Source organism: Arvicola amphibius, chromosome 4, assembly GCF_903992535.2.
Source record: "Arvicola amphibius chromosome 4, mArvAmp1.2, whole genome shotgun sequence".
Taxonomy (NCBI): Eukaryota; Metazoa; Chordata; class Mammalia; order Rodentia; family Cricetidae; genus Arvicola; species Arvicola amphibius.
The window spans coordinates 53,699,237-53,723,642 of NC_052050.1; the positions used below are offsets into that span (position 1 = coordinate 53,699,237).

The 24,406-nt window shown below is 45.9% G+C and overlaps 1 protein-coding gene across 1 annotated transcript in view; it reads right to left on the minus strand.

Annotated features, from left to right (window-relative positions):
• Positions 1-23,407, minus strand: part of Myh13 (myosin heavy chain 13) — a 46,224-nt gene extending 22,817 nt beyond the window's left edge. The window contains exons 1-20 of the mRNA XM_038325398.1: positions 23,204-23,407; positions 21,422-21,565; positions 21,184-21,340; positions 19,807-19,834; positions 19,606-19,717; positions 18,442-18,534; positions 15,886-15,949; positions 15,685-15,783; positions 15,479-15,582; positions 12,639-12,777; positions 10,892-11,010; positions 9,853-10,002; positions 9,581-9,751; positions 8,537-8,846; positions 6,254-6,327; positions 6,050-6,137; positions 3,651-3,768; positions 2,654-2,777; positions 1,546-1,682; positions 741-996 (exon numbers count right to left, since the gene is read on the minus strand). Coding sequence (XP_038181326.1) covers positions 741-996; positions 1,546-1,682; positions 2,654-2,777; positions 3,651-3,768; positions 6,050-6,137; positions 6,254-6,327; positions 8,537-8,846; positions 9,581-9,751; positions 9,853-10,002; positions 10,892-11,010; positions 12,639-12,777; positions 15,479-15,582; positions 15,685-15,783; positions 15,886-15,949; positions 18,442-18,534; positions 19,606-19,717; positions 19,807-19,834; positions 21,184-21,340; positions 21,422-21,565; positions 23,204-23,407 — 2,691 coding nt within the window. The remainder of the gene's footprint in view (positions 1-740; positions 997-1,545; positions 1,683-2,653; positions 2,778-3,650; positions 3,769-6,049; positions 6,138-6,253; positions 6,328-8,536; positions 8,847-9,580; positions 9,752-9,852; positions 10,003-10,891; positions 11,011-12,638; positions 12,778-15,478; positions 15,583-15,684; positions 15,784-15,885; positions 15,950-18,441; positions 18,535-19,605; positions 19,718-19,806; positions 19,835-21,183; positions 21,341-21,421; positions 21,566-23,203) is intronic.
• Positions 23,408-24,406: the final 999 nt, after the last annotated feature.

Here is a 24,406-nt window from a genome sequence, read left to right on the forward strand (position 1 = left end):
GTAGCCCTGGCTGTCCTGGAACTCACTCTGCAGACCAGGATGTCCTCAGACTTAGAGATTTGCCTTTCTCTACCTCCTCAGTGCTGAGATTAAAAGCATATGCCATCCCTACTGGGCTAAAGCCTATACTTTATTTATATTTGTTTGTTTGTTTGTTTTTGTTTTTCAAGACAGGGTTTCTCTGTGTAGCTTTGGAGCCTGTCCTGGAACTCGCCCTGTAGACCAGTCTGGCCCTGAACTCACAGAAACCCACATGCCTCTGCCTACTGAGGGCTGGGATTAAAGGCGTGTGCCACCACTGCTCGGAAAGGCCTGAACTTCTGACAGATTTTTTTGTATCGTTTTGTTAAGACAGGGTCTGACATTGTTGCCTAGGCATCTTAGTTCTCACTGTGTAGCCCAGGCTAGCCTTGAACTCATGGCAATCCTCCTGTCTTAGATTTCTGAGTAGGCATGAGTTATATCATACCCAGACCTGACAAATTTTTGTTATAATGACACACTCTTAACCTTCATGTTCATGGCAAAATATGTCAAAATCTGATGTGAAAGACAGAGAGCAGAGAAAGCACAAGTTCCCTCTGTTGGGACCAGCCCTACTTATGACAGGGTAGTGTTGCAATACTCATATGACCACTGGGTGGCACCACTGCCTCTTAAATAGACAGTTCATGGGGCCCTCCAGGCTCCTCCACTGTCCTGGGAATCTGTGTTTTCACACCCAGGTAGGAGAAACTTACAGACTGGACTTGCAACTGGAGGTCATTCTTTTCCTGCAGCAGGGAGACCATTTTCTCCTCCAGCTCCTTCCGGCGAGCCTCAGATCTAGCCAGTTCCTCCTTGGCCCGTTCGAAGTCCTCCTTCATGGTGGCCATCTCCTTCTCAGCCTCTGCGCTCTTCAGCAGGGGTTTGATCTTGAAGAACAGGTTCATCCAGGGCCAGTGCTTCACATTCATGAAGGAGCGGACGTTGTACTGGATGCAGAAGATGGACTCCCTGGGCACCCACAGAGCTCGGATTAATTACCCACAGTTCTCTCTAGCAGCTCGTTTTCCACTTGAACCCCTCCCTCATAGGTCCCAGAGTCTGCATCCTTCTCAGCTGGGTAGAAGGAGGGTACACCTAAGTTTTGGGGGTCTGGAACCAGAGTAGGTCTGTGGATGAGGGGCACTGGACACAACATGAAAAGGTGGGGAGGAAGGAAGGTTGAGCCCTTCAGGCCAACTCCAATATCTCAACCAGGCTAGAGGTCTACTGATACCAGGTCCTTCTTCGTCTGCCTATAGCTCTAATGATAACCTTGTGTGAGTGTCAGAGCTTTCCATGCATGGGTCTGTTTTCCATGCTTCTGTGAACCACTAACAGGCGGGGTTCATTTCCATATCCCCAGTGCACAGGGCGGCTGCGCAGTCAATGCTGAACCAAAGATTGGTCGAATGAATGAATGAACGAACCAATGAACAAACGAGTGACCCAAAGCCGGAAGTGATGAGCTGCTGCTGCAGAGGCAGGGTGGGTAATAAGCAGGGTGAGACTCCGCCTTACCTCCTCTCCATCATTTTCTTGAACTCCACCCTCATCAGGTAGCCCCTGCACACGGCCTGCGTGCGCGTCATCAGGGTCACCAGCTTCTCATCTCTCATCTCCTCCAGAAGCCCCAGGAGCCCGGCTTTGAAAAACACCTGCATTAAAAGAGGGACGAGCCCACGTCATCCTCTGCAGGTGTCCAATCAGCCTCGGGGTAGAACCTGTTTCTTCCCTATTCCAGCCTTGACACCCTGAGTTCTTCCAGGGCTCACTTTTCAGTGGCTTTGGTCTCTGTATTTGCACTTTTTGGGCTACTGGCAAGGCAGTGGGCTCTCACATAGGCCCCAGGCCCATCAACCCCCTTGTCTAGTTCTGCAGAACCCACATCAAGACAGTCCAGACAACCACGGGGCTCAGTTATGCCCAGACTTGGAGATAGTCACAGATACAGCTGTCTCCCTGCTTCTGGGATCTCTGTCCCTTTCTCAGACCCATTGCCTCAGTGTCTCTGAAGGAGCACCCTCTGGACCAGCTGGGAGCCCAGACTTCTTTCACAGGGTCAGGCTAGGATGGAAACAGCCCTTTGGCTCCCAGCGCTTCTTATCTGAGTTATCTCTCCAAGTGGCCTTGAGTATTTAGTGGCCCTAGGCCTCCTGGGACCTCTGCTTCTCTGGCCTCCCAAGAACTCAATGAATTAAGCACACCTCCTTATCAACTCCCATGTTAGTTATTGTGAGGAGTCAGTGAAATATGTCTGGATGGCTGTGCACAGGGCACACACATGCACACAGGGACTTTGGTCCTTCCAATGGTTGTAATCACCCTTCTCAAGTCATCACTCATCCTGGAGTCTGTCCTACGTTCTATGCACTCTCTGGCTCTTTATTCTGCTTTGAGAATCTCTCTCTAGGACACCAGGTGTCCCCTGCTTGCTGCTCCCTTTTCTAACTTACGATCTTTGCCTCTTAAAGATCAACGCAGAGCCAGAGTCCCCAGCCATAGTCACAGGGCTTCTCTGTCTGGGCTATGAGACAAGGTTGGTCAAGTTGGCCAGAAGCAAGACCCTTCCCTCTGACCAGCTGACTAGCAGCCAGGGTTCGGGAGTCTCCAGGCCACCTGCTCTCACCTTGGTATGACCGAACCGGAACTGCTCCCGGTCCACATCGATGGAGTTCAGGAGTTTCTCAGAGGCGTTCTTGCTGTCAATGAACTGCCCTTCTGGGATGGCACTAGCATTAAGGATCCGGTACCTGAGGAGAAGAGACAATGGTTTTGACATCTCAGGATGGCCTTGTACCTGAGACCAGACCTTCTAGAACCTTCTGCTCTGGCCTTAAGTAGTGAATGTTGTACTGCTAGTCTGGGAGAGGAGGGAGTCCGGGGGGGGGGGGGGGTTCTAGGGTGTGGCAGAGGGAGAGAAGCATGAAGGAAGGAAGATGCACATGTCTTAGAAAAACTGCCTTCAGAGGAAATGGCTCTTATCTGACCCGGAAGAGTTTTGACTTTAACTGTGACTTGGAGACTTTGTTCTTCCTACCTCTCAAGGGATCTGAATTTCCTGGATTTCCAGAAGGAAAGAGGTGTTCTAGAGCAGTGGGCTTCAACTGGCAGATTAAGGTTTCTCTGTAGCTTTGGAGCCTGTCCTGGAATAAACTCTTGTAGACCAGGCTGGCCTCGAACTCACAGAAATCTGCCTGCCTCCCGAGTGCTAGGATTAAACGTTTGTGCCACCACTGCCCGGCCTGATGTTTGGTACTTTTGATGCTCACAAGGCAGGAATGTGGCTTGCTATCAACATCTTTGGAGAGTGGCTAGAGATGTGGCTAAGATCCGCTAATGTACAAGAGCATCTCTATACAAAGGCTCATATGGTTCCAGAAGTCCATCACGGTGAGATACCCTTTAAAGTGACCATCAGGCTAGGTCTGACTATGACTGATAGATCAGTTAGGGCCATCCCCAGACTCTCTGTGGACGTGGGTCTATCCTTCCAGCACAATGAAGTCCAGAAACCCTGAGAGGCTTGTTTCTTTACCAGCTGCTGAGGCCAACAGTGCTTTGGATGGGGTGTATGTGCAAAAGCTGTCCTCAAAGGAGATAGATACCCCAAAGAGACAACCTACCTCTGTTTGAAGTCAGCATAGAGGATTCGGCTGGGGAATCCTTTCCTGCAGATCCGGATGCCCTCCAGGACCCCATTACAGCGTAGCTGATGCATGACCAAGTAGTGGTCCATCACACCTGGGGTAAAAGTGTGGGGTGGGAAGCGGGAGGCTTTTCATTATTTGTCCTTGATGATCTGAGACGCCATGAACTTAGATTTGAGTGTCTTGATATTAGCTCTAAGTGGGGTGACTACAACTTGTCTAAAAAGTATCACAAAGGAGATGTCCCAGTCTTAGGGAGATTCCAGCACCCCAAGGCCATAGGGAGAAATCTTTTTCCTGCCAGTGGCTCCATTTTTAACTGACTCCAAGGAAAGGCAAGGGTGTGTGGGAAGGCCCTGGGGCTCCTTGTTAGACAGCCTGGAGAGTCTTCCTTCCCATCTCTGCTGGGGTGAAAATGTCAAATATGCAAAGCCTGCCGCATAAGAAACAAAATCCAGGAGAAGAAAGCCACAGTAGGGCGTGGAGGCTCAGTGTGGGGCTGGTGGCCATTTGCTCAGCACCTGCCTCAGTAAACCGGGGTTGAGTAGAAAGGTTGGGGCCAGTGGGACAGAGATGTCATGGCCACTCTTGGTAACCAGCCTGGCCAGGGGGTTAAAGGAGAGATACCACTGTTGTGGTGATTTCTCACTGTAAACTGGTAGGGACGCTGCTCAGGCTGTCTTGGACTTCATCCTAGAGAAATTTCTAGAATGCCTACAGGCTGTCCTGCTTGCTCCAAATACAGATCCTTATACCAGTTTTCAGAACGTGATGGGAGCTGTAGCCCCTCCCACTAAAATTATCATCTATACCTGCCCTTTCACACTTAAATTCATTAACAAGAAGGGTTCATCTCAGCTGCCCTAAGCCGAGCTCTGTGCTGCTGGCAGCTATGACACCAGACGGTGCCCATGACTGCCGTGGCTGCCCAAAGGCCCACCGGCTGGGGATTCCCTGCAGAAAGATTGGCGAAGCCGGAGGAGGAAATACACCCATCAGAATTGCAGGAAGATTTGTGAAGGAAACCTTAGGCATCTGGTCTGCTTCCCCTCTGTCTCCTCCCACTTCTGTTCCTTTCTCTTTTGATGGTAACGACTTCATTTTACTGATATTTTGAATAGAAAAATCGATTTAAATGGTTCTTGAGACTCTCATAATCCAAGGGTGCTGTTAAAATTTCTCTTCCAGCTTTATCACAAGATGAAAAACTCTTTTTGGAACACGTTCAACATTTCTACTTCTTGGTTATATTACAGAAAAAAAATTAAATATACAAATAAACTTCCTTATTTCTTTAAGAACCATATTGGTATTCATTTCTCTTGATTTTATAACATGCATTACTTTTGGTTTATATTTCTCATTTTTCACATTTCTTCATAGTATCTGCTGATTTTTAATTTTAGCAGATACACAAAACATTATGACTATGCAGATTAATGAAGCCCAGGATATTTCAATACATGAATGAGATTCCTACCAGTTCAAACCTAACTGTGTTATTTACCAACACATGAAAGAAGGAACTTGTGTTCCTTGGAAATTGAAAAAAATGAGGACATGGTGCTCCCAGGTGTGAGCTGAGGAGATTTACTGTAGATATGAGGAAGAGCATAGCCTCAGGCATCTGGAATGGTCCAGACTGAACACAACTGGCAAATCGAACCAGGCCATGAGAGGAGGGGGGAAGAGCAAGAGAGGAAGAAAAGAGAGTACCTGGGAACCCAGAGACCAAGAGGGCAGGCAGCTGAGTTCTATAGGAGCCCCGAGGCTGGGGGAAGCAGAGAGAGGCTCAGGTGCTGGAGAGGTTGAGGGATGCGGGTGGGGTGAGACATGCTGAAGGAGGGGGAGGCAGGAAGGACTCTGTGTCACAGGTGTGGGCCAAGGCTGAGAGGGACTGGTAGCCAGCAGTCCACTTTGATATGGTAAATAGGCACCCAGGGCCTAGGTTAATGGAAAAATCCGTAGGTTCCTTTTGCAGGAATGATTCCTTTTAGCAAGTAGGAACTACCTTCTTTTTTTTAAAAATTGTTTTTATTGAGCTATACTTTTTTCTCTGCTCCCCTCTCTTCCCAGGAACTATCTTCTTGAAAAAGCCAGGGTATGTTGGCTTTTGTCTAAATGCTAGACTTTGGGCAAAAAAAAAAAAAAAAAATTTTTGAGACCTAACATGCCTTGATTTCCGATTTCCTCATTTGTAAAATATGGAAAACAGTTGCTTATGCTTCATAAGGTGTAGGATTGAGTTGAAGCCAGTAACTGGATTAAAGCCCTGGCATGTGGTAAGGAGTCTCATGAACCCCTGTTAGGACAAGGCTACAAATCCATGAGAGTCCTGTTCTCTTTGAATAATGCTAGCCTGGGTTGTTACTCACCAGGAGTCTTGGTCTCGTTGGGAATCAGGCATCGGACAAAATGAGGATGGGTGCTCCTTAAGTTGGTCATCAGTTTGTTTAGATTTTCCTAGGATGTAGACCAAAGCAAGCGCATTTCTCTTAGCACATTTCTCTTAGCACATACCATTTCATTGGGGAGAGAAACAAGCCAGTGAGGAAGGTACCAAGACAGAAACCGCATACCCTGAACACAGCCGACACTGTCTGGAAAGAGGAACCCTTCTTCTTCCCTCCCTTCTTGCTTCCTGCCGAGTCACCTGCAGAGTGACACAGAGCTGGGGTCAGGAGCAGCACAGGGGGCCCAGAGAAGGGTTCAGGAGTGCCTCATCCCTGCCTGGCCACAGGAGTGTTGGCTGCATTGGCCCAAGGAGTCAAGGTTTCATTGGATTGTTCTCAGCATACACCCAAGTTGCCCGGATTTGGGGACACTTAACACTGTGCGAATGGACTGGGGTGGGATGTGGTGACGTTTAGCTGGGAGCATAGTACATGTTCTTGGTGTAGAGAGACAATCCTTTCCTAGGGGAGTCTGACATTTAATCAAATGGGTTGAGACCTCCTTCTCCATGATTGGAGTCTCATATGTTCATTCCTTTTATTATTAATTAATTACTTTTGATTTTTGAGACCAGATCTTGTTCTGTAGCACAGGCTAACTTTGAACTTGCACCAATACTTCTGCCTCAACTATCCCAGGGCTGGGATCATAAGAATAGGCCTTAGCATCCTGGAATTTTCCTTCATGAGGAAGAAACTGAAAATAACAAAACTATATATTTTTTTCAAGAAAATTCTATAGCCTATTTTCTTTTCTAAGAGAAACAACCTAATTCATTATCTCAGCTTGAAATCAGTGGTGTTTGGTCTGGCTTTACAGAATGGCTCTCTTTTCCATTTAGCCTCTGAAATTTAACCACAGTTCAGCTTGGGGGAAAATATTCCCTCTCTCTTCCTTGTGCTCTTGCCATTTGTTCCTCTCTGTCCACAGGGACTGGCAGGAATGTATACTTGGGTCAGGGAGGAAAGGCCAGAAGGCCTTTTGTCAGACCCACAGGTTCTTCTACTAACGTCTTGACCTTGTCCCTAAGTGAGGCTGCCCGATGAGACAGTTAGAGGTACCAAAGAAAACCATTTCATCATTTGAGTTTAAATTGTGCTCATTTATTATAATTCTCTGCCCAAAGAATAAATTAGACATTAACTTTTTAAAATTATGTCATTATCTACTGAATCTTGCATGCATTTTAAATCAAAGAGATTGAACTAATAAATGCATGCATTTAAATGGTCAATACTTTATAACTAGATCTTGGGCGGTTGTTTAGTGTGTCACACCTATTAGCACACTGAGTGCGAGTGGACTGGGAACCTTGGCAATCAGTGCTAGCTGCTCTGTCGCTATGCTGGGAACAGCTTCTGCGGTTTTCCCGAATAACTGCACATAGGGCCTGGCTGTGACAACACCTGCATCCTAGTACTTGGGAGTTTGAGACAGGAGGATTGCAAGTTTTGGGGCATTCTGGGATACATACTGAATTATAGGCTAGCTTGGACTACAAAGTGAGACCCTGTCTCAAATTAGCAGTAACCTCCTGTCTATGGCACCAACTGGAAAAGACGTGAAGACACCATGTAACCCTGCATTTTTATTCCTAGGTGTACCCTCATGGAGCTGCCAACAGAGAAGCACCCAGAGATCTGCATTTACAGAAGTATAGTCAGAAAGTGGAGACGGCCCAGACACCCACGGACTAGTGAAGGCAGAGACAGAGAGAAGACAGCTGTGCAGTAAGATAGTGTTGTCTGTAGAAAGGAATCCAGACATAATACCCGCCCTGGCATGCAGCAACCTTGAAAACACTAAGCTTGACTGAAAGACTTCATCACATCTGACTCCACTTCTATGAGATTTCCAAGGCCAACCACACGTTCAACTAGCCTCAGCTAGAGAGGGAGTTCCAACGCCCATAACCGCACAGGTCCTTATATTGATGTCTTGGTATTATCACTAAGTGAGAAGACAGATACCCTGACCCAACTTTGAGAAAATAATTCGTAGAGACAAAGGTTTCCAGAACCCAGGAACAGGAATGGTGAGAGATTACACATAGATTATAGGATGATTAAGATATTCTTAAATTAGACACCAGTGATGATTGCCCAACATTATAAATGTACAAAAAGCCCTATTGAACTCTTTAAGCACTAATTTTATTGTATTTCTATTGCACCTTAGTTTTTTAAAGAAATTATTAAACAATGAAGTACTGACTACCCCATCCAGTCTACCCAGTTTAGAGCCCAATTTACCTCCACAGAGCTCACTGTTTTAAAAGGAGCATGGGAAATATGAGGGAGAAAAATGGAGGTGAGAACTTGAAGCTCATGTTGGGCTGTTTTATCTATGAGTGGCTTTAGGGTGTGAAAAATTACACAGGACTCTCCACGAGGGAGAAAGAATCTCACCTGCTTCTGCACCAGCATAGTTGGAAAAGAGGAAGGATAACAGCTTCAGGGAAGACTTCTGGTAGAGTCCCACCACGGTCTCATTCAGGGGGTCCTTGTTCTTGTCCAGCCAGCCGGCGATGTTGTAGTCTACAGTGCCCGCATAGTGCACCAGCGAGAAGTGGGCTTCAGCCTTGCCTTTAGCTGGCTTGGGCTTCTGGAAGTTGTTGGACTTTCCAAGATGCTGGTCATACAGTTTGTTCTTGAAGGAGGTGTCTGTTGCCTTGGGGAACATGCACTCCTCTTCTAGGATGGAGAAGATGCCCATCGGCTAGGAGGAGGATGACAGAGATGATGTCTTTACAGTTAAGAGGCCATCCTGGTGACTCATGGTTGGAGAAAGCAAAGAGAAATCCTTTGGTGCCACTATTGTGGTGCTAAGAGTACTGGAATGTGAGCCGCCATAGCAAGGCTCCTGGTGTGTTTGATGCAGCCATAGAACAGTGGTAGGTACTAAGAATGGAGCCTTGCTGGATAGATTAGTCTGAAACTGATAATCCCCCAGTCTCAGATTCCCAGGTGATGGAATAACAGGAATGTACCAGCAGGTCTAGCATGGAAGTCCCTTGTTAAAAGTTAACGTCATCCTTTGTTTTCACAGTAACTTTCCATGAAGAATGGCACTGTCCCTGGCCTGTCCTCTTTGAATTTAGGGCCATGTCAGTAGGTAAGAGATGCCACAATGCATGCTGGGATTCCACTGACATGCTTGTAGTCTTGTATTTTAACCACTCAGGAGCCTCCTTAGGTGTGACAACAGCTCTGAGTGCTTTCTGAGTCTCCTTCTTTCTAAGCTTACCCTCTCTACAAAGGGGATGCTATCCAAAGGGGAAGAGGAGCAAAGTGGGGTGCCCACCATGGAGGAAGGGAGGGAGGGAGGGAGTAAAGGAGGGAGGGAAGAAAGGAAAGAAGAAATAGAAAGAAGAAAGGAAAGAAGGAAGGAAGGAAGGAAGGAAGGAAGGAAGGAAGGAAGGAAGGAAGGAAGGAAAAAACATCTATCCCTACCTTCTCGATGAGCTCGATGCAGGCGGCCAGGTCCATCCCGAAGTCGATGAACTCCCACTCGATGCCTTCCTTCTTGTACTCCTCCTGCTCCAGCACGAACATGTGGTGGTTGAAGAACTGCTGCAGCTTCTCGTTGGTGAAGTTGATGCACAGCTGCTCCAGGCTGTTGAACTGGGTGCAAAACGAAAGAATTTAAGTCTGAAAAATCCCTGTGAGTGAATTTGGAAGCAGAGCTAAGCAGAGTCAGCCAATCGTTTGTCTAAATAGCTCACATCAAAGATCTCAAAACCAGCGATGTCCAAGACGCCGATGAAGTACTGCCTGGGCTGCTTGGTGTCCAGCTGCTGGTTGATGCGGGTGACCATCCATAGGAACATCTTCTCGTAGACGGCTTTGGCCAAGGCGCCCACTGAGTTGGTCACCTTGAGAAAGGGCCATCCATTTAACATCCATGTTAAGTCATTATTCCACATTCATTGGTTACATTAAGTTGAAGCAGGAAACTGACATCATGGCAGTCTAAAGTAGTTGAATGTTGACAATTTCACATCATTTGGAATCTTATTAAATATTTCTTAAGACATCTGTCCAGTTCGTGACATTCTCCTTTCTCTAAGAACAGTTCCACTAAGGACATAGTTTTTTGTTTTGTTTGGTTTGGTTTGGTTTGGTTTTGGTTTTTCGAGACAAGGATTCTCTGTAGCTTTGGAGCCTGTCCTGGAGCTAGCTCTTGTAGACCAGGCTGGCCTTGAACTCACAGAGATATGCCTACCTCTACTGGGATTAAAGGCCTATGCTACCACTGCCCAGATAAGAACATAGGTTCTTAACAGCCATGGTTATAGCACATGACAGCCCTGGCCATGCTTCATTGAGAGAAGAAGCCTTGATATAGGTTGGATGAATTAGTGTTTCTTGGTAAGATTTGGAATTGGGATCAAAAGATGGCGGCCTGAATTTCAGGTGGAAAGTGGAAACATGGAGGCTTCAGTTTGAAAGGTCTAAGGGAGGTCTCAGGTGGGAGGGATGGAGAGAGACACACTAGAGGAGAGAGCTGATAGTATGTGGAACCCCCAAAGGAGTCAGAGAGAGGCAGCCCAGCCTTCATTTCCTGGGTACCAGCCCTCATAGTACCTAGTGAGCATGCCTGCATCGGCATCCCTTGGGTCACCTCTGAGATCTAAGGATAATTCCCACCTTGATGTTGAAGTCAGTTTATACTACTTTCCAGACGTCACTGGAAGAATGCCGCGGACGCAATTCAGATAGCAGGGCCAGCTAAGTCAGCCGGATTCTGGGAGTCTCTGTTACCTGCTGGACGTTCTGTCCTTTGGTGACATACTCATTTCCAACCTTCACTCTCGGACAGCACAGGCCTTTCAGCATCTCTGCAGAATTCAGTCCCATCAGGTACCCAGCTTTGTCAGCCACTGAGGAAAGAGGAGACACGGTGCTGTACAGAAGCAGAAGTCACTGGGCTACCCAGTTAGCCCAGGGGCCTCCCAGAAACACATCTCTTAGTTCTTTGTGAAGTCCCTGTATTCTCTCGTGTTACCAGGCCTGGACTTGCCTGTGAAGCTTCAACCCATAGTCCAGGGACCTTTTGTTTCAGTAACTCCCAATCCGTCTCCTAGGCGCAAGCTTTACACACAGTAAGCTTGTGTTTTCCTTCCTTTTTCTAGGTATTGGGGATATCATCCAGAGCTTTTGGCTTGCAAGCACTCTACCACCTACCAAGTACATGCCCAGACAATATGCTTTTTGACTTATTTTTGACCTACTAATATTTCAGCTTCACTAACATGTTAGTGAGCTGGGCATGGTGGCGTACCCCTTGTGTCACAGAACTTTTCTCTGTAGCCAGCATGGATCACCCCTCTTCCTCAGTTCCCACAGCATCATCTCTCTTGTCTCTTTGCTTACCACAGTGTATCTGCCTCTCCACGCATCTTTCAGAATCTTAAGCATCCTTTGCAGTCCAATTCATTGTCCTCTACTCCAAGAAGCCCTCCATAATTATTATCCTGGGTCAAATGCTCCCTGTTATGAATTCTGTTTCTCCTTCCACCATGTACCACTGAGGTAGACAGGCATCTAAGATGGGTCCCAAGACACACGCCCCTGGTGCACATCTTGTATAAACTTCCCTTGAACATGGGTGGGATCTATGAGTATGGTAGGCTATCATACCCACAGTAATGCTACTGATCAGATGACTTTATGTCAGCAAAAGGGAGATTAATCCAGGCAGAAAGAAACAAATCATGAGAGCCTTAACAGCACACTGCTAAGATCATTAGATCTTCCTAACCTTTAAGCCTTGCCTACAGAACCTTCTTGATGCCTCCAAGTTTAACCAACCGGATTCATACACTGCAGGGATGGAATCAACAGGTAGGATTATTAGGGGTAACCCACAATTATTCACCCCTTTATTCAAAGAATTTTTATGATGCACATGAAAGAAGTAAAGGCCAAAGAATAGGCCACATGGGGTGGTGTGGGTTCTGTTGTCTTTCCTCTCTCCCTACTTCCCTCAGCTTTACTTCCAGGATTTCTCCGGGTAAGGTGGAGAGTGGCTTTCACCAGCCAGGTGAGAATTACAAAGAGGAAAGTGTTGTTTACCAGTCTTTGGTTCAGAGTCAAGTTCAACAGATGTCAGGGTGGGAATGACAGCAACAGGAAGAAGGAAACTTGACTCCCCTTTTATCAGAGGTTTTCATTTTTGGTTCAAATTATCAGGACAGTATCCTGGGCATTGATATTAGTATACACAGAGAGAAAGTGAAGTTCATTTAACAATGTCTAATAGTCCACTCATTAAGTCCACCTTAAAAATCGGGCACACTTTGATGGTGAAAGTAGGTGGCAATTTGACACTCTAAGTCTCAGTGAAATTAGGGACTTGTTTAAGACATGAGCAATGAGCCTTGAACAACTCAGATTCAAGGAATATAATTTTGGAAGAGAAGAAAAAGCTTATTTCATATAAGTGCGAACCATACATGAGCATCATGGTGGGGAATCAACCCCCACTCTTCTCCTCAGGTCCAGTTACCTTCGGTGCCATCTGGCTCTGCCTGTTCCTCTCTCTGCTTCTGTTTGAACTTCATGTTTCCATAATGCATCACAGCCCCCGTCAGCTTGTAGATCCCAACTTTCTCCTCTGGGCTAAAACCCAGGATGTCAATGGCATTCTAGAAGGAAGAAAAGGGACTCAGGGATCCTTTTTGTGTATCTTATAAAACACCATTTGCATATGAATTACAGAAGCATATGAATATGTAATGTGTCACGTTAAAGGCTAAAGCCCAGTTTTAAATATGTCTGTTTAGGTGAATGGAGATTATAGGAAGAGGAGGAAGTATTTATTTTCTTTCATCAGATAAGAACTGTCTATGATCTTTCCCACTACATGTAAATGGGTTATTTTCTGAATGAAGGTTTTGAAAACTACTGTATGATACCAGAGGAAGAAAATTGCATAGGCAGTGATGGAGAAATAGTGCCCAGAAGTTTCAGTTTTTCATTGTAACATGGAATTCACAGAGTTGCACATTATTTATAAAATGCACTATGGCATATTAGCCATGGGAAGGAAGGTAAACAGAGATATTACCAATTTTCAGATGAGCAAAGGACACATTTTTATAGAGCTCCCCTTTTATTTAAGATATTGGATGAGACACTATCCATATATTATCTTATTAAGTCCACATAATACCTTGTAGGTTTATAGATATTCTTATGTAAGTATAAGTGTGTGTGTTCGTGCATGCACACACGCGAGCACGTGCACACACATGTACACATCCTCATATTCACAGATCTTATACAGACTTATGGGTTCAGAAGTAGGATCCTCTGAGGGTAAGAACCTGTCCAGAGTCCTATAAAGAGGATGTCATGGGATGGGGGCAAGAGCTAGTCTGGATCCAGTGTTTGCTGATTTGATTTCAAAACCGTTTTGCTCATAAAGTCTTCAAATGACAAAACCAAAAAAATCCAAAAGGCCTTCTCTGGGATACAGATATTTATTATGTAACAAGTTTGCAGTCCACACCTTGTTCTTTGATAAGGTTGAAACATGCCTGGACATGTCTGAATTGGTAGGATAGACCCAGTGGGTCAGCAGGATAATAGTGAAGAATGAGGCACTCTGGGATGGCATACCTATGTAGGCAAGAAGAGCCCTTCCAAGGATCTAGTGAAGGATGGAGGGCTCAGTGATCAGACAAGAGACAGCCATGACAGTCATCCCTGAGTCCATTTCCTATCTCAGTGGTGCATATCTATGTCCCAGGGAGAGGCTGCATTACATTAAAAGACTCTTTCACTAAATTCTAGAAGGGACAAAGAGAAAGCATAACTGTTTGGGGAACCTCTTAGGGAACATAATCTCCAAAAGGCATTCTTTTCTCAGACCATTAACTCACACCCAGAAGAAATGCCACCAGTAGGGGGAGCAGTAGGAGAACTAACTAAAGGCACATGACACTTTTGGTGTGAGGAGCCCTCATAGGTGGATTCAACCGCCAAGAACTGAAAATATTTGGGGAGGAGTCACTGTGCCAAGCATATTATATACGCTTTCCCACTTCCCAGGTGTGCTGATATTGGGCACACCATTGTAATCTATAAAGTTCCTGTTCAAGAATGCATAATTTTTAGAAATGCAAAATAGAGTTTTAAGAGTAAGTTTATGATTTTGTTGGCCCTCAGTCATAGCTGCCTTCAGTCACATGCATGACCCACATACCTGCCTATATAAGACAGCTGGCTATCATTTATGCTATCTCAGGTAGCATAGCCTAGGGAGCGCTTAAAGTACATGGGCAAATGAATGCTAAGAGCATGCCACTCTACAGAAAGAATGTGAGTGTCAGAGGATTCGAGATGAAAGGACTGTTGGGAAACTAATTTGCCACAGACACTGAGGGACGGCATAGAGAGCCTTTCTCTGGGGTAGGAGCATCAGTTATGAACCTGACTCTTCTTTGTGTTCCCCCAGATGAAGACCTAGGAAATCATCACCTTTGGTTTATTTGATTATGAAAACATTTCTACTTGCCTTAGGCAATCAGTGTTACCTGGAAACATCACAAAATAAAGGTAAAGGTGACAGGTGCTAGATGTGTCCTGAGGAAGGACAGGGACTCATTTCCATAGCTTTTGAAGTTTCTGTGAGGGTGGGACCAGCAAAAATGGAGATGAACCCCACTCCTGGTTGGGTACACTTGGGTCTAAACATGTTTGTATTTGGAGACAGACCTTGTATCTGCAGGAAAGTTGTGTCTTTTCTTTAAAGATTCTTCTAAGAGTCAGATTTCTACACCCATGAAATGGGGGAAATTGTGACACCCATGTCAAAGACACTTTTAATACTTAAGTCAATAATGAAAGTAAAGTTCATTGTCTCTGTGATGTGACGGTTCTCAATACATTTAGTTATTACTGTTATGATGGTTAGATCTGCAGAGAATCCCCGGAGATAGAAGGTTACCTGTCTGCACTGTGTGCTGAGGAGGTAGTGAGTCTGGGGTAAAGGCAGAAGGGAAAATGGAACAGTCACTGCAGAGTGGAGTGGTTTGTTTTCTTTTGTTTTGCTGCTTTATACTTTCTGCAGGCTGAAAATTTCCGAATAAGGTTCACAAGCATTATAAATGCAAAAAGGAGATTTGTATCAAAATGGCAGTGAGTAGAACTGGGAGCCTGCTTTGTAGAACTTTATGGATTCTAATTTAAGTATTGTGGTGTGGGCTTGGGACAATCTATAAGTCTAATTGGCTAGTATCTCTGGATCCTCATTTGATCTCCATTTTCTAGTGAGCACATTAAGATGCCTCTCAGCTCATGAACTCCGTAATGCTGTATGCAAACAAATAAACACATGCTTACATCAGTTGCCAACAGTTCCTCGCTGTCATCGATGCTGGCTACTGTGACCTCTCCTTGGCTCACGAAGGGGAAGTCAAAGGGATTGGTTGAAATGAGAAGCAAGTCTGTGAAAGAAGAAGGTGCTTTAACTCGTCAGGCAGCACTCAGTCTGGGTACTTTTTCCCACTGCTGATGAAGAAGCTATGAACAGCATCTCCAGAGCTTACCAATTAGTTCTGGCTTCTTGTTTGACATGATTTGGTAAAAAATGTGGTAACTTCTTTCACTGGATAACTGGAATGTCACTCTGGATTTTTCCAGGAGATCTAAAGTAACAACAGCAACAACAACAGCAAAAGCTATGAGATTGCAGGTTCCCAAGTTATGCCTCTAGCTAAGCATTATTTTTGTACATTGTGTGGACTCACAGGTTTCAATGTCTGCTGATGCTAGCTTCCCTGTGGCTCCAAAGTGTATCCGAATGAACTTCCCCTGTGCAACAGCAGGTTGACAAACAAATTATTTTATTTGTGCTGCCTCTGATCCTCTGAGAGGTGGGTAGGAAGTGGGTAGGGATGTGGGGTTGGGACTGATGCCAGAAGCAAAGATACTTCCTTGCCCTCTGCATCCCTGACACCCATGTCCCCAGGCTGGGTCTTCCAAGGCTGTGAGCATCTTTCCCAAAGTGCTGATCCTGTTCCTGTATCTCTGGGGAAACCCACAGGCTCACTTTCTGACTTCCCTGCTTAGGATCACACTAGTCTTGATTGCCTCCTTGCTCTCATACCTGGCTTCTCACACTCTTCCTAACATCTTAGAATTTGTAGATGTCTGTCTGATTTCTGTTTTACCTCTGGAGGCTACTTCCAAGATTTCTCACAGTTTTACATGCTGTTCCCTAACAGAAAAATCCATCTTCCAGGCCCAGCCACAGGCTAGCCTCCCTGGCTCCCAAACGAACAATTCAGGGTGTGTGCTATTCTCTCTCTCTCTCTCTCTCTCTCTCTCTCTCTCTCTCTCTCTCTCTCTCTCTCTCTCTCTCTCTCTTTCCCTCCCACCCTCCTTCTCTTTCTCTGTCTCTGTCTCTGTCTCTCTGTCTCTCTCTCTCACACACACACACTATATACCAAATGTGAAATAAACAAAATATGTATGTATTATTTATATGACAATTTATGAAATTATATATATGTATAATTTACAATGATAACATGTACACACAATCCATATACTTCTTTCTTGCATTGTCTACTTAATTGATCCTGTACCACACTGCGAGTGAATTTGAGGGCAAAAGTCTTGGCATATTTGTTTCCTTATACAGTGTGGAATGTGTTCAGTCCTCAAAAGTTTCTCAGTCTATGAAAAGTTACAGGACTCTTCAGGATTTAGTAACTTAATGGGGGACAATATCAGTCAGCCCTTAGCTTGTAAATGTCTGGATGGTAGAAAGTAGACTGATGTGATTGTGAGTCTGAATCAGGACCAAGTGAGAGACCTCATGGCTAAGTGGGTGTACCCAGGCAGAGTTTCCAAACGCAGTGTCTTTACTTAAGGTCAACACAACAACTGACTTGATCCAAGTGTGTATGACACATATAACAGACACCCACATCCCCCACCAGAGGGGCAGAGGCTTAGCTGTCTACCCAAGAAGACAGGTGTGCATGGGGCAGAGAGCTGAGTTCAAGGGGTATAGCCAAAAAAGGAAGAGTCAGGGATCAGTGCCATAGTCTTTGACAGATGCACCCACTTCTGTGGGATAGCCCTTCTGTATGCTGTGAATATATTTTGCTTTCATTGGTTGATAATAAAAGCCTATAACAAAGAAGAATATAGCTAGGTGGGAAAGCCAAATTGAATACTGGGAGAGAGAAGGTGGAGCTGGGGGAGACCCCAGCAGACACCCAAATAGCAAGATGCCAGCAGACCAGTAAAAGCCAAGACCATGTGGCAATACTTAGTTGAATAGGAATGGGTTAATTTAGAAGTAAGAGCTAGTTAGTAATAAGCCTGACTATAGGTCAAACATTCTGTAATCAATATTAAGCCTCTGGGTGATTATTTAGAAGCAGCTGTAGGACGGCGCGGGACAGGGAAACCTCCATTTACAACCCACTTTCTGGTCAGCACCCATTTGGTCTCTGTGGGAAGATTGTGGGATGTGAGCTTGAGGCTGCCCAGCTAGGGAAGTGTGTGGGATGCTTGTGCATTGCACAGCTTCACCTCTGAGCCCTTGTTCCCCTGGCCAAGGAAGTTACATGGAGGAACCAATGTTTACTTATTTGTCAGCATGGAAGTAAATACCACTTTGGTTGAGCTAATCGTAAGTAAAATTCTGGAGGATGGAATCTATCCTTCGGTATTGACAATACCAAGCCGTTCTCTGTTTTTAGTCTCCTCTCCTGCCTTCACTAGCTGCCCCTCCTCCCAGAGTCTCCTGACTTGCAGGAGGTCAAGTTTGCTAATTTGGGTTATATTAAGGTTTCTGTGGCTAAGTCAATCAACTTTTGCTTTTAAAAGTGCTTCTGAATACTAGGCGTGACTCCGCTTGTCTATCACCCCAGCGCTGAGGGTCAGAGACAGGCTGATCCTGAGAGATTACTGGCCAGGAGCTTAGCTAAAAAGGAAAGCTTCTGGTTTCTGTATGAAGCCCTGTTTTGAGGCAATAAGAAAGAAAGGCGATAGAGAAGACAATACTCTACTGTTGTCGAACACACAAACAGAGATTAAACAGTAAGTTCGTCCACCTATAGAGACCACTTTGGCCTAAATGATTTCTCCTAGCCTGTCGCTGTGACTCAGCGTGCTGTGAAGAACAGACAGCAAAATGTTCTCTTTGCCTGGAAAAAGCCAGCACCTTCCTAATTCCACTTACACTGATTGATCTGAATTGCAGACTGAGGCTCAGTATATCTAGCAAATTTTCAAGTCTAGAATTTAAGGGATGGTGCAATTGGGTGGAAAACGAATCTGAGTCTTACAAATCTGGATGAGTTGTCGTTCCTCACGGTCTTGGCATTTCCAAAGGCCTCCAGCAGGGGGTTGGCTTGGATGATCTGATCCTCTAGAGTTCCCTAGTAACAAGCGAAGAGAGGAAGTTGAGAACTTCAGGCTTTCTTCTTGGATGGGGGTTTGGTGACTGGAAACTGTGGGTGACCTGGGCAGTATCTGGGGAGGGATGCCACCCGACTAGTGGTCAGTACTGGGGTGTGGACAGCCCACCTGGGAAGTCTCAGTGTTCTCTTCTATTATTAGAGTAGCATTGTGGTGACCTGGCTGTGGCAGATTCTAGATCCCCCCAGGTCCACATAGACAGTGCCAGTCCTTGCCATGATCTCCATGTGACTGTGATTTAGGCAGAGATACATAACTTGAGCTTCACGTAGTTTCCTGGCACAAACCTTCTGAAACTCTCGGGGTCTCTGAAGTGGTGTAATGTGGTGTGATCTGCTGTGGTCTGGTCTGGTGTGCGTGGTGACTGGGAGCTGAAGCCTCAGCTCCATTCAAGGGTTTTGTATGTTTAGAGGGTTGGGGATTTAGGGAGCAAGTATGAAGACTGAGCTCGTCATTGATAACTAACTAATGGAACCTGTGTAAGATTCCCCTAACCAAAGGAGTTTGGAAAGCTTCTAGATTGGTGAACCCAGTGTGGTGGAGGACTTTCTGGGAGAAGGCATGCTCAGAAAGGGCGTGGAAACTCCAGACTCCTCTTCCAGTACAGTACTCTCTGCACCTCTTCCCTCTCAATCCATAAATGTAAGGGACATAGTCCCGGAGTTCTGTGAGCCACTCCAGCAGCAGAAGAGATAGCAGGGACTCTTTACTTATAAGAAGTTGGTTAGATGTGCATACAGGTAATGTGAACTGGGGCTTGTGAGCCTGAGCCCTTAACTTGTCAGGTGCGATGCTATGTCCTGAAGCTAGTGTCAGAATTAAACTGAGTTGTCAGGTCCTGGTGGGCCTTTTTGTTGAATTGCACAGTACTCCAGTTACCGAAAAAATGTCTGTATAAGAGTACAAAGGGACAAACAAGACCATCCCAGTGGGCTGTCTCTGCTGTGTGTACCTTCTTCATATCCTTGCCATTCACCTAATATTTGAGGTATGTTTATTCCAACAAGCCTTTGGTGCACAATACCCCTCACCTGCATTTTGCCTGGCTGCTGCTCTTTCTTCTTGTCTCCGGTGACTGCAATGGTGGCAAAGTATTGGATGACACGCTTGGTGTTCACAGTCTTGCCAGCCCCGGATTCTCCACTGTCAATTCAAAAGTAAGTGGGATAAAGGAAAGTGGCAGAGAAGGTACCTGGTTCGAAGCCATTGTGACGAGAACATGGGCTACTCACGTGATCAGGATAGACTGATTGTCTCGATCTAGAAACACAGAAACAAGCAAAACCAAACTCATGAGTAATAGGTGGGCTTAAGAACAAGCAGCCCTGTGAGGACTCTGAGAACACAAGCTCTGGCTTTGCCGTTTGCTAGGGGCTGTGGAGTAGGCTTGTCTAATCTTTGTGGGAGAGTTCATGCAGATTCCCTGAAAGCGGGAAGCTTGAGCAGGGAGCCCCACGGTGTAAAGGCTATCTATCTATATGTCTGCAGGTCTGTAATCCTTGCTGGGATGTTCTCCTATTTCTTTTAAGGAGGGAAGCAAGCTTTGGGTCCTGAACTGTTGGGAGGCTATAACTTTTAGCTGATTGAATGTCATCTCAATTTTTTGGTCTTGATTTTCTACTTGCACAAAGTAAGACTGATTTTCCATTTATGAAAGCGTGTGAACAGAATTATGGCACACTAAAATCCATATATTGAAGTCCTAACCTCAGACTGTGACCTCATTTGGAAATAAAATGTAAATGAGACTCGGATAGTCTTAAAGATGAGGTCAGACTGGAACAGGCTGAGGCCTGATCCCCATCACGTGCCTCTGTAGTGTAGGAACAAGTGAAGACAGGCCCATAGGGAGAACACACCAGGGAAAGACGAAGGCAGAGAGGAAGGAGATGTCCTATGAGCCATGCAACACTGAAGACCGCCTACAAACCACAGCCCTCGAATACATTGCCTCTCGTATTCTTATAAGTTTTTCACTAAGATGCCCAGCCTGTGGCATTCTGTCACAATGGCCTTAGCAAGCTAATACGAGTGGTGTCACGAATCTTCCCTTTAAAACGTGTAAATTCAATTAATACAAAGGAAAGAAATTGAAGAAACGGCGAGGACGGTAAAGGAGCCGTTTGATCGCTAGGGGTTTCCTGATCGTGACTGCTCACTTCCTGTATCTGTGTTAATTCAAGTCAGGTGAAGGTGGAGCAGACGAGTACCCGGAGGCCTAGTGGTGTGGAGTGTTACCACGTGTCTACGTCTCGGGAAGGATCAGAGGAGTGAGCTATACCTCTCGAACTTGGCATTCCTTAAGTGGTTGGTGGTTGGTGTGTCTTTTAAGTGTACCCATAGTGGGGCAAATTGGGGGTAGTGAAAGAACAGTGTCCTTGTGTCCTAAAATCCCCCAAATAAGCACAAGTGTGGGTGCCCCTGGCTTTGCCCTGCACAGTAGCTACTGTGATGAAAGGTGCCACATCCTTGGTCAGTCACCCCCAAGTCACTTGACACTCCCAGATTCACCCCGACCACTGTGTTGTTCAGATGAATGAGGTCTCCAAAGGGCCCAAGTATGTGACCAATAATGGCTTACAGTCATATGAATCCAAGGGCTCACTCACCCGTCAGCATGAACTGGTAGGCGTTGTCAGAGATGGAGAAGATGTGGGGCGGGGCCTCCTGGCGCTTTTTGCCTCTGTAGGCCGCCACCACCTCAGGGTTGTACACTGGCAGCCACTTGTAGGGGTTGACGGTGACGCAGAAGAGGCCTGAATAGGTCTGTGGAAAATTCAAAAGATGTTGGATCTTGTTTCTCCTCAGAGAAAGAAGTGAAACAGAAAGAGATCAAAAGGCTCTCACGTAGATCATCCAGGCTGCATAGCGCTCTTTGAGGTTGTACAGCACGGCGGGCTCGTGCAGGTGGGTCATCATGGCCATGTCCTCGATCTTGTCGAACTTAGGGGGGTTCATGGGGAAGACTTGGTCACTGTTCAGAGTGAGTTCCTGAGTAGAACAAGGAAAAGCAAGTAATGAATGCAGAGCCAATGACCTGTGCTCTCCTGGGGCAGGCGGCGTAGTGGGATACTGCTCCGTCATCATGGAATTGCCATAGCAACTTAATGGATCACTTCCATGCCCAGAGATGACCTGGCAGTAACATTCCTTGGTTAATCTGTTTCTGGTCTGGGTCCCCAGGCATTCTGGCATTGTGTGTGCCAGAAAAGGGCATCAGATGTATAAAACTAAAGAGCATTTTGGCCCTCAGAATTGCCAGATGGGGCTTAAGATAGTTGAAAAGCAAGACAAGTTGCCTTGATTTAACCTGTTGCTCTGAGTGCTGTAAGGAGACAAAGATTAGAAAGAACTTTTCTCCTGAGTTCTGTGCTTTCCCTTCTCAATACCCTGCTTATGTAGGCTTCTTTGGAATATCTTCATTAAAGTTGTCTCTAGAAAGAAACTCCCGGGGCCTTGCTCAGTGCCCCATCTCATGCCCCATTTCTTTTCTCCCGTTTCTTCAAAGCTCTGATAATTGTTTCTCTCTCTGCTGTCATAGTGAAGCATTTGGACAGGTATGATGGTTCGTGGATGAAAAGTATTTGGAGGTAATTACTGAATTTCACCTCTCCATGTTACTTCCACCTTTGCTTCCTGCTGAAGCATATAATTGGTTCTCCACTTCATTCTCGGGGGACACAGAAAGTAGGGCAGAAGAAAGACCCACGAATGTTTGCTACCTTTGATTCTCCTAAAACCGAACTTCTCAGAAGAGCTTTGAGGTTAAGGGAAGGAGGCTTGCTGGTGGGGGCTAAAGTTCATGAGGAAGGAAGTCCTTCTATCTCAACACCTGAGCCTATAGAGAGACACTCAAGATAGCCCACAGGGACAGAGAAGGCCTCTGCATTCTGACGCTTTAGGGACTGCCACTCGTTTCTTGGTACGTTCACCAGAATGGCAGTGGGTCTAGGGTGACTCTTGTAAGGTTGTAAAAATGGGACACAGTTCTGTAGGTGGGGGGACTCTGAGAATGACTGAAGATGGGTTTTTATTTCCCATAGTTCAGTGAAAAGAAGGTACAATCCGAGGTTAAAGTTGATGATAAAAAATGTAGACAAGACCTGTTTGCTGTGCCTTCATTTGAAGCTGTGTTCCTCCCTGACACGCATCCCTCACACCAGATGATAAACCAGGCAAGTGGATGCCACGGCTGGCATAGATTTGCCAGCGACTGGCATGACAGCAGAGATTTGACAGAAGTCCAACAAGGGATGAACTCAAGAGTGTATTGTGATTACCCACTCCAAACCAATGAGGGTCCCTGAGCCAGCGCTGTCAGAGTCCTACAGCCTTGAGTTTGTATTGAGTTGGCCCAGCAGGCGACAGTCAGTATCACTTTCTTCTTTAAATAGACCAATCTCTTTTCCACTAAGGCAAACACCACAAAACCCTTCCAGGCCAAATCCTTAAAGGGAAGAAGCAGAAACCAAGGTGTGGTAATGGCAGGCAGCCTATCTCACTCTTCCACCACAGAATGGCCAAGCGTAAGTTTTGATCTCTCCTCAGATGGTTATGGCCCAGCACGCAATCTCTAGTAGTCTGCTCCCAAGGGAAGTGAGGATGTTACTACTCAAGAGCAACACTTACCCGGTCGTCTAAGGTCTTCACAATGACTTTGTCGTTTTCCCTGCTCTGGATCATGCCCTTCACATACATTTCTTTATCATCCACAGCAAAGCAGGCTTTCTTAGAGTCGAATGGGCGGTTCTGAGCCTCAATTCTCTCCTTCTCTGGTTTTCGGAGGTAAGGAGCAGCTTCTCCAAAAATGGCCATCTCGGCATCTGAACTCATGACTGTCGGGGCCTGAGGAGACAGGGGGACTCGTGAGGCTTGGGTTTGCATAAGTACTCTGCCCACCCTCCACCCCGTTATTGCTATTCAGTAGAGTGAAGGGAGATTCAAAGCCTCTTGGAACAAACCTATGTTTTGAGAGATCTACAGCCAGGCCTAGAGAGGGCATCAAGCGGGCAAACTCGAGGCGGTCACATAGTCGGTAAAGAAGGCTCCAGCAAGCACCTCCTCAGGACTCATCCTGCTTGGGCCCTGCGACCTGAGTACCCTGCCCTTATGTAAATGTGGGAATAGTGCTTGGAATGCCAGTAATTCCTAATAGAGAACTCGTACAGCTCAGAGTTAACACTAATTAGAACGTAAAGAGTCATTTCACTTGTTTAGGTAACAAGGTAATTAACAGAAGGCACGCTGGCCCAGTGCAAGCAGTTCAGACTTTAACAAGTATCAGACCCTCTAGGAACCAGTTGAAGTAGATAGCTGGGCCCCAACTATCTACTGTAGGATTTAGTGAGCTGAAAACTGACATTCCTAGCAGATTTTGGGGGTGATGTGGCTGTTGTTAGTTCAGAATGTTCTCTCTGAGAGGCGTTGTCACTTTGTCTTCTTGGTTTAAGCATTGCCCTCAAGCTATCAGGGCTTTATCAGAAAACATACAATGTCAGGCCCAGTTGAGACGACTCAGGCAGAGCCTGCATTATAGCAGGATTCTCTGGGGAGTTCTAGACTTACAGAGAGAAGAAGATCGGGCCGGAAACAGCTGTTTAAAGCTCACAGTGAAAAGTACTATCCGGTTGGGACAATGTTTAATTAACAGTCGTCTTAGAACCTTCTGCATAATGTGGGGGGCACTCATAAGGTACCCCCACCCCGTGTGTCATACTTTCCTATAGTCATCTCATTCCTTTGGCTTTTTCTTGCTAGGTGTGTATTTTCTCTGCTTTCAAGCTAGGAAACTCATCTTCACGTCCCAGCTGTGACCTTGTTCAAGCCAAGTTC